At 44.4% G+C, this 15,922-nt stretch overlaps 1 protein-coding gene and 1 long non-coding RNA gene across 2 annotated transcripts in view; both read left to right on the top strand.

The window, feature by feature from the left end:
* Nucleotides 1–15,721, top strand: part of LOC126523535 (glutamate receptor ionotropic, kainate 2-like) — a 239,018-nt gene extending 223,297 nt beyond the window's left edge. Inside the window, exons 11-15 of the mRNA XM_050172135.3 lie at nt 3,103–3,482; nt 5,439–5,637; nt 6,353–6,578; nt 9,726–10,051; nt 10,782–15,721. Coding sequence (XP_050028092.2) covers nt 3,103–3,482; nt 5,439–5,637; nt 6,353–6,578; nt 9,726–10,051; nt 10,782–10,940 — 1,290 coding nt within the window. The 3' untranslated portion in view covers nt 10,941–15,721. The remainder of the gene's footprint in view (nt 1–3,102; nt 3,483–5,438; nt 5,638–6,352; nt 6,579–9,725; nt 10,052–10,781) is intronic.
* The window catches only part of LOC129382735 (uncharacterized), a 484,451-nt gene that overhangs the window by 305,082 nt on the left and 163,447 nt on the right, over nt 1–15,922 (top strand). The window lies entirely within an intron of this gene.

The raw sequence follows: 15,922 nt of genomic DNA, 5'->3' as shown, positions 1-15,922 counted from the left end.
ACCCCATAATTCAATTATCCTAAGATTCCTCTTAGGAACAGCAAACGCTGTCATTTATGAAAAGCCAAAATTTCTGAGTCCTCTTACGCGAATAATCTGGAACTTCACCCAACGCTCGTAACAAATTACACACAAAAATAAATATCCACGTCTCACACACGCTTAAAATGGACGTTATGTGCATTATTTTGCACGCAGCTACTACCTATAGGCTTGTTTTAGGTTCTGCGAATCTGTGAAATATGGCAGAAGATGGCCGTGGAATATGAGCAGATACAAGGGTGACAACGGCAAATTGACCCCAGAAAGAAGACGATGGTTAGGATGACGAGCTCAACCCCTTATGACGGAATTTTATAGTGACTGAGCAGAATCGAGTTCTAGGCTCGTAGGAGTGTCCAAATTTCACGCCTTAATACCTCATTACATAAGGGACTCGCCAGAGCTTAGGGAATCCATTGGTTGGCCAAAGACTGACCTGCCAGTATGGCGCTGTTCTACTGTATATTTCTGTGCGCGCTTTCGCTTTCGCCTTTACGCTGGTGTCGCCAGTTCGTACGAAGTCTGTTTCGTTAAGGCAGTGCCATAAATGCTGCTCTTGTCTGTCGGCGCTTGCGCCATCATGTGGTGGTGCAAACGATGAACACACGCTTTTAGCGAGCTACCCTAGTTCTTACAGGACCGTAATGCTGATGAATAAGTTCGTAAAAGCTTATTCATCACTCATTGTAATGGCTGACAGTCCTGCATAAGATGTCCGCGGCTGCGAGGAGAACATTAACCACCTATTGTGCCGCTTTCTTCAGTTCCAAGCACAAACAATCTATCACCAACGCATTCAGGACTAGGTGGTCGTCTTCTGAATGAACAGACAATACTAGAACACCGTCCGCTCCGATCATCAGGTCAGAAGGCACTAAAGGCTATTTTGTGTTTTCTGAGAACGTCTGGCTTGTGCGAGCGCCTTGGACTCTGTAGTGCTGAAGCAAGGTCTGACTACGGGCTAGTTGGAATTCCATGGTATAACTCGTCACTTACAGCGCAAACATAGACGGAGGACAAAAAGGACGACGTAGACAAGTGCTGTTGGTCCATGTCTCTCTAGCCACATCTCTCTCTTTCTCTCCCTTCTTGCTATTCTCCTTCTCCCTTCCTCCAGCGCAGGGTAGCCAACCGGACTCTTGAGTGGTTAACACTGTGCCTTCCTTTTATCTCTCTGTCATTGTCCTTCGTATATGGTGCCGCTATTGACGTCGTAATACGCAAACAAAAACTAAAGATTTATTGAAATTAAAAGTAAGAGTGAACTTGAAGCTGGTCATCTATAGCATAAAACCGAGATAGAGGGAGATAAGAGAGACAGGAAAAAGGAGATGGCGGGAGATGAACCAGATGTGCGTCTGGTTTGCTACTTTAGCCGAGGACCAGATGTCTAGTAGTTGGTAAGACAGAGAAAAAGAAATGAGAAAGAACATTAAGGTTGCCGCTTAATTGGGAGGCACACATCGATGACAAACTTATTCACGCAAGTCTGCGTGCTTCGGGAACTGCGGCAATTAGCAAGTCGCTTTTTAAGCTTAGCATTTCAGGTTTCGTCTTAGGCCTGCATTGCCTGAGGAATGCATGTGAGGTTCGTGCAGATATCGGTGGCATGTTGCAGTGTCCGCCGCCCATTGAAGAGCTGATAGATTCGCAGCAAATAGCGTATGAAAATTGATAGGTTAGATCGGAAGCTGATCAGTAAAAACGTGCTGACGTATTAGAATGATAAGTGTGGCGTCATTCCTCTAGTATTGCAATAGTGTTTCGCTGAACTTTTGAATGCTGTCTTAAATGATGAAAACGGGTGAGCTGTTATGTCTAATGGAGCGCTACAAAGACTGCATGCAGATAAATAATAAATAGAAAGACAGGGAGGTTAACCAGAGGTAATTTTGGTTAGCTGCCTTCCGCGAGAGAAGGAGAAGGGGGATTGAAAGCGAGATATGAGAGGACCAGGAACGCGGTAGACTGCGTACATAAGCCAGCGGAAGCAGGAAGCGCTGCCTGAGGCTATTATGCCGGCCCATAGACCTCAGGAACTCAGAACATAGAAACGCTTGGTGTGAGCGCTAGGTTTGAGCTGGCAGAGGCTTTCACTATGCAGTGGCCAGAAGATAATTTTAATGGATGATAATGGGGATGATGATTACGGCGAAATCCAGGCTGAATCTGCGTTGATGGCACCAAAAATATAAGCAGAATCGTGTTGAACCTCTAGGGGCTTTATAGCAGAGTGCGCACTTGGCTGTTCATTTGCTTTATGTTGATGACCTTAAACTTCTTTACATGCCAGCGACGGCGAATTTATCACTTCTGACATTTTCGTTTTCCTTTTCTATTACTAGGAATATGAAGTTAATCATAAGGCGAGCGGCACACTTGAGTGACTTATACAATCAATACAATTGGGAATGCGTACGATATGTTTCTGCAGTTAATTGATTATACGCTTCAATTGGTTTATTTGTCTATTTTTTGGTTTTATGTGGCGGTTACTGATAGTTGAGCGTTGATAAGCTTTGCGCACACACTGGCAGAAATTCATAAAGTGCTATATTTGCCGTAAAGTAATTAGTTAGTTATCCATATTAACTTCTCGCGCAATATTGTCCGCCTCTTTTTTATACTACTTACGGCAGGCAACATCTTTAGACTCTGGTAAGGTAAAAACAAAAGAAAGTGCCCGGGATAAAAATGCTTGCGAGCGTACTGACCACGTGCAACAAACATCGAGTGGTGTGGACGCGTGAACGCTATTGCTATGTATAGCGCGCTCGCGTTATGGCTAAATATTGAGAAATAAAATGACAGCACCGACCAAAATAAATGCCAAAAATGAATAAATCTTTAAGTCGTGTCGGCTTCGCTACGGAAGCCTTGTTCACAATGGGTTGAAGGAAAGTTCATGGCAGCTTGTGTATTCTTCAACACGTGACGTAGGCAGCGCGTGTACGACGAAGGGAGGGTTCCCTCACTTCGCTTGAACCTGTGACGTGTTTTCTCTATCTCCGACGATTCAAGATACAGCCGCGAATAAATATGCTCTTAATGCACACGCAGGAAGCCGACCTGGCCATCGGTGACCTTACCATCACGGTGTCACGATCGCACGCCGTGGACTTCACGCTGCCCTTCATGCACACTGGCATCGGCATCCTGTACCGGCGTCCCGTGCAGGAGTCGCGCCTCTTTTACTTCCTGCTGCCTTTGTCCCTGGACGTGTGGCTCTGCCTCCTGGCCGCCTACCTGGGCGCTGCGCTGATGCTCCACTTGGCGGCGCGCATGGCACCCGCCGAATGGCACGTGCCCAGGCACGGTCCCAAGTGCGACTGCGACCGGTCACCGGGGGCGGACAAACCGCGAAACGCGCTCGGGCTTGGAGAGAGCCTCTGGTACGCCACTGCGGCGCTCCTGTTCCAGAGCTGCGAGACCAGCCCGAGGTAGGTTTGCGTAGGGAAAACTTATTCACCCGGGGCCACGTATATCACGTTACTGGCAGTATTTTCGACTTGAACGCTGTGTAGACCTCTCCCGGTGTCGCTTACGTTCGGCTGGTCAAAGTACGACTGCTTGGAACACATTGCCCCGGTCTATTCACAGCGCCGCGTTCCAACTCAAAGAGCGCTGAGGCGCTGTCACCTTTGAGCCAGGGAGTGCAACCGAGATCGGATGGAATCACGTGGCTACTTCAAGCGCTCTGAAAACAGCCGAACGATACGCTGCTCAGAGCAATCGAGTTGGAGCGTGATATGGACCAGTCGAATGAAGCACGAGTGTATAGCGCACATTCTCTAACAACGAAATTCGCGAACGTGGTTATTCCACGTCCGTCGTGTTGCTGTGCGCTGCACTCAGTGTTGGAACATCAACTAAATCTAGCGTTCACTTATGTGTTGTACAATGATATTAGCTATCCAGGAAGATACGATTGTTAGAGTTTATTGCGATGAACTCGGCGCTAATAAATCAATTACGAAATTGTTATGAATTTTATGCAAACCTACAACTGTCGGTTCTTGGAATACATTGGCTTCAACGAAGGTCTAAAGGAATAAACATTTTTCAGAGGACGTGATAGTCTGGATACGTGCCCTTCGATGCGGGTGCTAGTAATATTGGCACTCCTAAAGTAATAAAGGGCATTTTGATAAGACAGGAAATAGCAGAGAATAACACTTGCCGTTCTTCATAATCACCACAAGTGCTTTCCTGACCAATTTAGGCAAGACTTTCAGAAGCATTCACTAGTGATGCAGTGTAGCGGAGTGAGCCGCATATTGTATAATTGAAAGGCAAATTAGTCTAAAATAATTTAATGAACGCAAAACACAGTGCGTATTTCTGATCAGTGAAGAAAGTGTAGTCGAAATGTTTTATTGAGTTGCACTAACACTTGTATGTTGTGAACAACAATAGCAATAGTTAATAGTTGAACAATATCTCATGTGCATTAAACAAGCCCAATATTTAAGATAATGTAGCTATCAAAAAGCGTAGAATCAGTGAGCTCTTTAATGATAGACACTGCAGTAAGATTCGAAACATGATCAATATTTTTGTTAGACTGCGGGGCAGAAGAGCACATCGCTGAAACGAGGTTCTTATCAAATTGTTTCAAAAGTATTTCATTTTCAGCTATGCAGTTTACAACCCACTGCGCATATATTACCACATATTGAGAGTTGGCGCAACTTCTACTAATCCGGTCTCTTGCCCAACGATTGACACTTACGTCTACCCGTTATAATAGACTGCGCCACACAGCGTCCGTCCGTGCCTAATGCCTTTTCCTTGTGCGCGCGTCCTTTGTGTTTCGCTGGTACCCCCCTTTTTGAAGAACTACTTTCCTTTGCTGATAATATTAGAAATAAATTTGAGCAGCTTGGCGCTCCCTCCTTGTCATTAGTATTTAGTTAGGCTGATGTAGTTCAAAAATATAATTTCGACAAGGGCATTTTCTAGCAGATATTTAAAGTTATACACAACGAAAAAATGCTTTGTGCGATTCTGCTTTCTGCCTTTTAAGTGTACGCAGTGCATCAAATTTTAGTGCACAGAGAATTTAGTACTCGCGTAAGCTAGCCATAGTCAGCAACAGTACCCTCTGATCCAGTAGCATTAACTCATACTACCTTGTTAAATAGAGCGAATGCTCTGCCCGATATTACTGTGCGTAGTTTTGCAGTTATAGAGGACAAATGTCGCGTGAAATCGGAGACCTATCTTCTCTATTTTCGACAGCTACCTATCACCTTTCGTAGAACCCCCTCACTAGTACATTTAAATCACGCTGTGCACAAGTCCCCGCATGCGTTATTCAGGTGTTGATGAAACAACGTGCCATGCCAAGGCTATATATTTGATCTGTCCCCCCCCCCTCCCTATATTGCTTGCAGGGCGGCGTCCACAAGGCTTATTGCCATCAGTTGGTGGGTGTTCTCGCTGATCATGGTTTCCTTCTACACGGCCAACATGGCCGCCTTCTTGGTCAACGAGAAGCTCCAGTTTCCCATAGAAAACGTTCACGACCTAGCTGCCCAGTCGAAGATTCGCTATGGCTGTATGGCGTCGGGCTCGACGGAGACGTTTTTCAAGGTACGTTAAAAGGAGTGCTTTACTGCTTCACCACTGCCTTTCCTGTTATTCTATAGGCCATATGAATTTGCCGTCAATTTGACATACCATACGTCAGCAGGCTCGCGAGTTGTTCAGTGTTATAGCCATATTAACGAGTTTAGAGCCAGAGATACAATCACAGAGAGGGGAAGAAGGGAGGGTGGCATAAAGGGACCGGACGAGTGCTTTCCTGATTTTTGGTGCTAAATTCATTATTATTCCACATGCACCAACTAGCGTAACAGCAAGTACTACTATACTTATAGCTTTGTTTAGAAGCATTAATGAAAGAAGGAAATTATAGTGCCGCCTGGACTGTGGCGTGATGGAAAATATATTTTTCAGTGCTTCTCAGTTGAAATACGAATAGTTCTTTTGGGGTAAGGACGCCGCTAAAAGTTCGGTGACATGCATGTGTTATCTATTGCTGTGAGATGAATTAAAGTCCATAGTTCACAAAATTGTTAGAGACGCTTTTATTGCACGTAGTGCCAAAGCTTTCTTCTGACACGGGCAAAGAACTTTCGAGTAGTAGTACAAACGCAGCGCAGGCTTCAGGGAATGTCTGTGTGATGAATATCGACTGCAAGTATTTGTACTCGAGCGAATAACTTTGCATAGATTTTCTCCCGCGACCAAGTCGGAAGCCAGTGAAGCAATTCCCCCGTTGTTGCTTTCGACATCGTTGCAACAGGAATCGAAACTGGAGCCATACGAACGGATGTGGACGGTGATGTCTAACAACCGTGATGATGCCCTCGCGTCATCGACCGCCGAAGGCGTGGAGCGGGTCCGACGAGGTGACTACGCTTTCCTGATGGAGGCAGCCACCATCGAGTACCTCACAGACAGAGACTGCCAGCTGGCTCAGATTGGGGGACCACTCGACTCCAAGGGATATGGATTCGCGCTGCCAAGGGGTGAGCACCGCGCGTTTGTGGTTAGAAGCTCCCTTCCTTTTTTGGTGTTTGTACACGCTGAGTATCGGAATGTATTCGCGATTTCTCGTGGTCTCGTGTCGTATTTTACCCTCTGCTTCAACATTTGCACCAAACACTGTTTTTTGTAGCTTGATCAAAGTTACGAAATGTCTGTACCTCATTCATAGGTCGCTTTCTTTTTGCCGGGCTCGCGGGACAGTTCCGCAAGTTTTCCGAATTTCTTGGACAGAAATAGTTCGCCGGGCAGTTACTACATGACCAGGCCTTCCTGCGCTAGTAGGCTAGTGTACAATGTAAGCATAGCAAATCTTACAATTTTCCACAGTGTGTGGCGCTTCTTACTGCCAATCGGGGAAGCCCAGCTGCTATGACCTCGGGTTGGCGAGCACGTGGTCGCTGGTTGGCACCCAGGCGACGATCTACGGCCGCATTCCTATGAGCGCCTCAAGCAAACTCTCGTTTACCACGCACTGGGTTAACGTTAGAGAGCCTCAGGTGGTCAAAGTTAACCTGCAGTCCCCTGCCAAGGTTTACCTTATAATGATATCGTGGTTCTAGCATGTAAACTTTGGCAAATATCTTTAACAGAGTGTTCTTACAGCGCACATGTGGATTTTAAGGCGTGGTGTGCTTCGCGAACTTTCGCGGATTTTTCTGACAATAGCTGCTGGCTGGGTGCTATGCTGCTGTCTCACAAGATATCTCTCAATTTAAAGAAAATTGAATTATCCACCCGATCGAATCTCGGGGCTCCCGCACAACAGCACGTTGCTGAAACAGGTTAGTCCGTAATCGCATAGCGCATGTGCGCGGGCCAGTTTCACCTACGCCAGGGACGCAGTAATAAAATGGGCCAATCTGTAGCACTTCATTAAGCGCTTTCCGGGATCTTCTCTTCACATAGATTCCAAAATGTGCGTCGCATCTGCGTAATTTTGTTGTTGTCGTTGTTCTTGTAAAGCTTGTCGCAGAAGAGTTCACAGCTATTCAGAAATGAGCTCCAGCATAGCGGACAATGAGTGTCGTTTCCGGCTGCGAAATTATCTTCGACGTTATCTCCCACGAGTCCATCGACGATATATCACACTGTCGCCGGATGCGCATCTCCGGGTACGGCGTGACGAAGGCGGCCATGTGGATCGATGACGGCCGCCGAGGCGCTGGAGCTGAAATCCGATTATCTGACGGGCGGCGTAAAGAGCACCGCACGAATCAATAGAGGCGTGTAGTAAGCAAGCCAGTGAACCGCGGGGAGCGTCGGTTCTTTATTTCTTTTTCATTATACTGAAAGAGTGCGAATACCGCTTTTGTATGCCAATATATTTCACTGGACGCCCTGCACAATTTTTTTAACAATAGTAGTTTGGAAGTTGATTTTTTTTCGTCGTGAAGGATTGTTTACGTCTGTAATTTCACCAAATTCATTAAAAATTACAAGTGCGCGTCAGAATTTGGTCGTTTGCAGAATAATCAATGCACAACCACAAGGAACGCTCAGGGGACAGTTATGCGTGACTGACACGATACCGCTACACAATATGACGTGCTGTGTCTGACTCATATTACAAAAAATGGAAAAGCGTATTTACAGTAACGCTACGGTAATCTTGTGACAATAAAACAGCTAACAAAAATAAAAAAAAATTCAAGATACATATTTAAATAATGACCAGAAAGGAGATGTTGCAATCGTAGGATCGAAGTTTGTCACTGCTGTTTAAGCATCGTAACCAGTCTGAAAACTGCTTGGTACCAGATTCATGCATTTTTGTTCGAGTTCACATGTCCCCTCAGGAACAACGGTGCACTCCATGGTACGCTAAGCACATATTTGTCGAAACTGCTGCTGTCCACACACCTTTTATAGCAAAAGGTATCGCTTTCTATACTGGCCGACTTTAGTTCTGGAATCACTACATGCCGGAAAAATCAATAAATTAAAGCTGAAGCGGCGAAATGTTCTTTTCAATTGTATTGGTGATTATCGTTTAAATTACGGAGCCCTTTATGTTGCGAATGTTTCCAGTGTGATGCATTATAGACCCGATCCCCACTCGTTTAAGTAATCCCAGTCAGTCGTCTCAGCAACAGGCGGTAGACGCTTCCAGAAAAAAATTTCGATACGCCGCAATACTGTTCTATGAACCGTGACAAAAAACAAGACGGAGCAGCTTGCACCAGCTATTGGGTTGTTGACGTTCTGTACTAAGTTTCTAGCGTAATCTACTCATAGGCAATTTATACAAGTGATTGCCGAAGCTTACTCCTTGTTTACCGTTTTTAAGTATGCCAGCAATCAACTTGTTCTCTTCCAGAGTTTTACCTTGCCTGTGACGCAGACATGCCCATTAAAGCGCGCAGCAAGTATGTTCTTCTAATAGCCAGCAATACGACACATGAGACACAGGAGAGTTTTTTTCCCTGCTTTTACGGGTACGCGTCAGCTTGTCGCGGTGCAGCTGAACGAACATCTAAAGTAAAAAAAAAAAAGAAAGGAAGTACAGTAAGCCCAAAACAACGCATTATCACTTGAGATTTTAGTGACATATGGAAGCAACACATTTGCGAAAACCACCAGCAAATTTATGATATGCGGCAATAAAACTATGTGTTCGTGGATGGTTTCGTAATATGAATATTTGGCCCCCATTTGGTGTGATCAACCCGCCAAGGCATGTTCAGTTTTATTACCATTGAGCACGTGCTGGTGGGCGAGTTGGTTATGCATGATTACAACGAAGGCGCCAAGTAAAACAACGGACGAAGGAAGGAGACACGAGACCACCGCGTAGACGTAGGCGTAGGGCCTACGTGGTTGTCTCGTGTCTCCTTCCTTCGTCCGTTGTTTTACTTGGCGCCTTCGTTGTAATCATTTATTACCATATTGTTCAAATTTACTGGAGGTGTTCCCAAATGATTCTTATCAGTAAATCGACGAAATGCTAATTGATAAGCACAGTCTTGAAGCGATTAAAATTTGTTAACTGCCACTCCCATTACATTACACCGCGCCGAGATCACGCTCACCGAGGAAGGGCGGCAGGCGTTAGCGTGCGGCTGACGCGTCGGGATGCGGCTTTGTTTGCACAGTGATCTGACTCGGCGCTCACCTATGCTCGATTTCAGCGTCCCCCTACACCGCCCATCTGTCCGAAGCCATCCTCCGACTTCAGGAGACTGGCGTCATTGCGCGCCTCAAGAAGCAGTGGTGGATGGGACACTGTTCTCAGCAACGCGAGCGGGAGAAGGGCACCTCTGCACTGTCCGAGACGAAGGAGTCCTCCGAGGAGGCGAACGCGCTGGGCGTCTCGAACGTCGGCGGCATCTTCCTCGTTCTCCTCGGAGGCCTTGGTGTGTCCAGCGTGTGCGTGATCCTCGAGTTTGTATGGAAGACGCGCCCTTCCTCCAAAGCTAAGAAGAAAGCTGTAGAAAGGAGCTGCGAGATTATGGAAGTAAGTAAACTCTTTGCTTTCATCTTATACTCTCCGTCGGTTCACTATTCTTTCGTGGTCGTGTTGTCGTATACTGAAGCCACCTATGAAATTGTGTTGTCTCTATCAGAATTGCAAGAACAAAGGGTGACTTAAATGAGCTTGCTGCGTGGTATTAGAATATAAATAGAAGCAGCTGGCAGGAAACAAATGTGGGGGCAACAGCGAAATTGCAAATTGCGCCCGCACGAATTTTAAAGCTTGAGTTGGGGGAGGGGCGGTGGAGCGGCTTCGCGTGATGAAGTATAACTGTGCTATTACCTTCTCGGACAAGCTGTTAAGTTATTTCGTTCCTTGCTCGAAGTAAGCTAAGAAATCTTTTAACATATTGTTTACCATTTGCAGAGCATGTCTTTCTCGCGTTTTCTTTTTTGTTCCTGAGCACGAAAATTTGACATAAAGCACTAAGTACCTCTCTCGCCCTATCTCTCACCCCAGGCCCTAGTCTTGCCCAAGGATTGAGCAGCATGTTACGGTAAAGGGACAGAAGTGTTGAATTGCTACCTAGCGAAAACATCTAACTTGCATATATAAATGAAAGTCCTATAAACACGTACGAACAATGAGCAAGTGCTGCTGGATATTATGCAATGTGTACCATGCAGGGAAGGTTTTTATTTATTTAGACTATCCTGATTACTGAACTAACCTCCGCCTCTTCTGCCGCTCTCATCTTGCGCGCCCTGGGCAGCTGTCCAAGAAAGAGTCCAAGACGTCACTGGAGGTGCTGTCAACTGCTCAAGAGGATCGCTCAATATCGGTGCTGCCGGCCACCACGCTTCAAGTGGACGTTGTGGACGGCCGCGAGGCATCGGCACATGCTCAGCAGAGAAGGCCTGATGTTTCCTAGCAGTGTGGCGAGTCACCAGACGTTCTTGCCACGGCCACGCACAATCCCGAGGCATTCTGGTGACTCTCCGATATCACCCTGTGTGCGGTGCAGCGGACGCTGAATAAAAAAAGACAGACGGTTACTGCCAGCGGACATCCGCGACAACGCGTTCGTATTGTCGCCAAACCTACCGCCCTGTGAAGAACAGTGAACAATGTGAACTAAGTGGACATGCGCTAACTCACTCCTGCTCACTGTGGTGCGTCCTTATACGGCTTCGTCCTTTAGCCGTTGTCCGAAGGCGTGTTTTTTTTTTCTTCTTTTTTTACCAAATGTTTCGTCCCATGCTAGCAAGTGAGGTAAAGTTGTAACCTTGAGATGAAAGAAGAGCTAATCGAATGTGAAGTTACTGGGAGGTGTCAGCAGCTGTCTCAAGTAAGCAAACAAAAGGTGGTGCTTTACTTTTTTTCAGATGAGCGCTGGTTCGCACTAATAAAATTTAAGAGAGAGCACCCCGTTACCATTTTGTAAAGCGTTTACAAAAACACTAAAAAAGTGCACGCCGAAAACTATTCTTTAACGTCTTCACTACCTGAAGCATTGTAGGCAATGTAATACTGTTTTATACTGACCCACCAATATCTCAACTCTCCGACAAAAACAGTTTTGTAGTTGCCAGGGCTTTCTCAAAAACATAACGATATGGCCGTCCTCCAGAAGAGATAAGAAGACTACTGCACACAACGTCCGTTGCTTCGTATTCCAGCTGGCAGCAGAGAACTGCCAGACGAAGCCATTTCTTGAAGGAGAGAGCAAAAATTACATGAAAAGAAAGGGGGGCTTCAACAAAAATGTGCTCGGATGGCAACCCTGTACTAGCGGAAAGGAAAAAAGTGAGAAAGAGATTAAGAGGACACAACGTCATTTGTTGATTGACACTGAAGCCACCAATGCAATGAAATTCTGAGCACTTTGTCTAGTGAAAAGAGAGAGAGAGAGAAAGACAGAATAAAGGGGAAAGGCAGGGAGGTTAACCAGATGGGAAGATCTGGTTTGTTTCCTAGGCTGAAGATAGAGGGGAAGGGGAGGTAAAGTGATAGCAAAGTAGAGATAAAGAAAGAAAGGAGCATAGACAAACGATCACAGCCAATAACAACCTCGAAGATGATAAAAAAAATGCTGTGCTGCAACCTGCGAAAACAAAAGCCGCATTGATTGTTCTTCGCAATAGCTGAAAAAAAAATACCATTTGCAATATTCTCCACAATAAAGCTTAATGTAAAAATTTTATCATAATGAAAGAAAAACATACTTTGGTAACATAACATCATACGTTCAATGGTTTTGTTAACAATAGCATACACGATAAAAACATGAAGCTTCATTCAGAAAAATAATCCACTGGGAACCTCTTCCTTCCTACTTCTGTGAAGTATACAGGCAAATTTGTTGTGTCCGGTGCGGATTAGAGGATGTAAACGTGTCCCAACATTTAAGACATGACTGCAGCGGGCAAACATGGCAGACATCACCTTGACTTTCTTGAACGGATGGTAGAAATGAAGAAAATAAAAAGCAGTGTATTGTGAGCATCATCTCAGTTTAAGAAAAAAAAGAAAAATGTGGTGTGAATTATTCTTAAAAGAGAAGTATATAAGGTCTTAATTTAGCTAACAATTTATCAGAATAACCTTTCCATTAAATTTTTACGTTTATTATGCCAAAACCACGAACTCATTATGAGGCATGCTATAGCGGCGTCCCCTGGAACAAATTTGACCACGTGGTATATTCTATCTTGCAAGGAATACACTGCTGAGATAAGGAAAAGCATTCTGCCATGCGATAAGGAAATATGCTGGCATAAAATATCTTCCGTCAGCAGGGATGGTTTCGATTTGTGGATTATTGCTTTCTCCAAAAAATAACTGAAATGTACATATGGCGCTAAAAAAACAATTGTTAGTAGTTTCAAAGAGAAAAAAGGATAAATATAACTAACGAAATAACTGCTGATTGAAAAACTAGGAAGGCTATGGCATCGATTGAGGGCAATGGTAGTGAAGAGGGTTAAAGACACAAAAAGATGTCACTCTCTTCCACTATTCCTGCTTCAGGAGTCACAATATACAACTCATAATGACAATTACCAAGCCCATTGTGTTGGTGGTGATATTCTGCAGCTCGACCTGCTTCCTTCGTGTTCGCTTTAGCTCGTTCCGCCGAACAAAGATTGCGACAGGTTACATGTAAATCGCAGCCATATTTAGCCTTCGCACATCCATGCGATAGCCAAAAAAAGACACCGAATACCCAGCCAATCCTTTTGGCGCGATCTCGCCATATATGCTGCCTGTGATTACTTTCCTTGTGTGGTTGTAAAGTGTCGGATGTTATGGTGGACTCCTGACGACGAAGAAAGAATTCTAACCTGCCTGTTATCACACCGAATGTACCGGGATGTTGGCAAGTTGTATGTTTACAAAGTTTCTTGTGTTTTATTAGTCCCAATTTAGTGCACAGTGCGTGCTTATCGACTGATAAAGTTGTCGGAGCTGAGCTCTGCTCTCACCTTGAGCAATGCTACTGTAGAAGCAAATGTCTAGTGTTAACTTCGTGGTGAAGTTTGGACAACTTGAAATGATATACCACATATTCGCAAAATTCAATGTTTTTGGGCCACAGGAGGCCAAAAGAAGTTTCGAGTTTTTATTCAAGCGTAACACCAATAGATTACGTGCGCCGCTACAAGTGAAGAAAATACTTTCATACATGTCACGTCACATGGGTGCCTCCTTGAACTGCTCTTACGAAACACGCAATTTTCACGAGACTTGGGTATTGTAATTCCGAAGTGTTATGAACAGAATTTATATTACATTGTTTCTGAGCTGGTCTTAAAAACGTGATTTTCTTGTATTTATAATAAAAAAAAAAGAAACGAGAATAGAAGACATGCGCCCTGGATTTCGAGAGAAATGGTTATATTTTATTCAATTTGCATGTCAAGGAATTATGTTACCAGAGGCTCGGCGATTGACAGCATGAATTACCTATAGCTTTTGATAGACCGTCTAGCTCATATTGAATTTTTTGGGCGATTACGTTACCTATTAAAAAGTATCACCATTCCTAAACATCCTCATTTTTATCGCCCTCGGAGCACCACTAGTACCTTTATCGAAGCAGGGAACTTCGCCAATAACGAAACATTTTCGGGAAAATGAATATTTGATTATGGCACCTAATAAGTGTGAGCAATTCAGAATGTGAAAAATTATTGTAACTGTAAACATGTCTCTTTTAAAGCTGCCATAATCTGTGCACTTTCTTTATTTGCTAATTTCTATGATTATTAAGGTTCGGTAACCGATGATTGACGTTGACGTTAAAAACTGCCTACGCATCAGCGAAGTTTCAGAGGTGCTTCGAATTTTCCGTGTCATCCCGAATCTTTTCCATGAACATAGTTCTCCGTTTTTGTCTGTGATAGCTTGTAAACGCGTTGTTTAGGCCTGCTGAAATTCTTCACAAGTATCATTTCAAGTGGTTCACCACACATTCCACAGAGTAAACGTGGAACTTCGGACGTCGAGGTTCACGTATTTTTGGCTAATACCGCGCGTGCTCAGGAAAGAAAATATCTGAAGCATATGAATTGCGGGAGATGTCCTTACCAGATAACACAGCAATAGATTGGACAACATTACAAGCGGCGAACACTGTCACTCTTATCCTGGTATATCAGGACGTTCTAGAAGCTCTAGCTGAGCTCCACTGATGTTTTACCTAAAAAGTGGGACATCACGTATGGCCGAAGCTGATTGGCCGAACGTTACAATATTTTTTTTACATTCAATAGTGTTGATAACAAGTGTCTGAACGAGAACGATTCTTTGAGGTACGTGAATCGTACTAAACGAACGTTTTATTTGCATTTGAGAAGCAGTGTAATGCTCACATAACTAACGGCGATAACCTTCTGCAATAAGAGTTACTTAGCTCCAAATATTTTAAACTGTAAGGCTAGATTCCTAATGCTTAAGTGCTTATGGCACCAAACTTGGTGCACTCTGCACAGAGGTTGCAGAAGGGACGTGGGCGTGTATACCTATACACCTCGCGAATGGCATAATTAAATAATCTTTCGCGAGCGTACGAGGAGTGTTTAAAATTACTAAGGTTTTACACATGTTTACTGCAATAGGGCTCACCATATATATTTTTTCGGTAGTCGGAAATGAAAAAAATACGCCGTTACTGAAAGGAAACAACATTGGTTTGTAGAATCTACTATACTGACACCATTGCGGATCTCTTTCTGACCTGAAACAATGACCCAGACACCACATCCAATGTTAAGACGTAATGTTTTGGAAGAAAACTACACATAGCGTGGACGCAGTGACTGAGGTGCACAACGCTGGGCCTCAACGCCGCACATTGTTTATCAGGCTTCTGAATTTCAATGGGAGTTACCTAATGGAACTCACTCGTGGGTCTTGGTTATTGTGGTGATTTCTCCTGACAGCACGTTGCTTTGTGCACATATGCTCACATTTTTCCTTAAATGTGAATCGCCGTGATCGCATAATCAGCGTACTTGTCTTTAGGACCCGCTTTTTCTTGAATGTGGTACGCACCTGCTTCTTTGTCGAAGCCCGCGAACGGCCTCCTATGGTAAGTTTTGGCTGTGAGTAAACAAGAGAAATGTTCATTGCTTGAATGTATACCCTAAACAACGTTTTGCCTCTGGCAACTTCGCTGTAATTTCAAGTGAAATATATTTTGTTAAATGACGTTTGTTGTAGTCTGTTGGTCACCGTTGTGTGCTAGCACTGCGCAGGTATTTCCCCGTGCACAATGAAAGATTCAAAATTGTGTCACAGCTGTCACGTTAAACATTCATAAACGGGCCTAAGTTGTCACTGCTCTCGCACTAAACGTTCATAAATGAGCCAACTGTAAAAACAAAAGCTTAAGTACTTAGCACTCCCACC

This window comes from Dermacentor andersoni, chromosome 6, assembly GCF_023375885.2.
Source record: "Dermacentor andersoni chromosome 6, qqDerAnde1_hic_scaffold, whole genome shotgun sequence".
NCBI classification, from domain to species: Eukaryota; Metazoa; Arthropoda; class Arachnida; order Ixodida; family Ixodidae; genus Dermacentor; species Dermacentor andersoni.
This window is presented reverse-complemented; position numbering and strand designations above follow the sequence as displayed.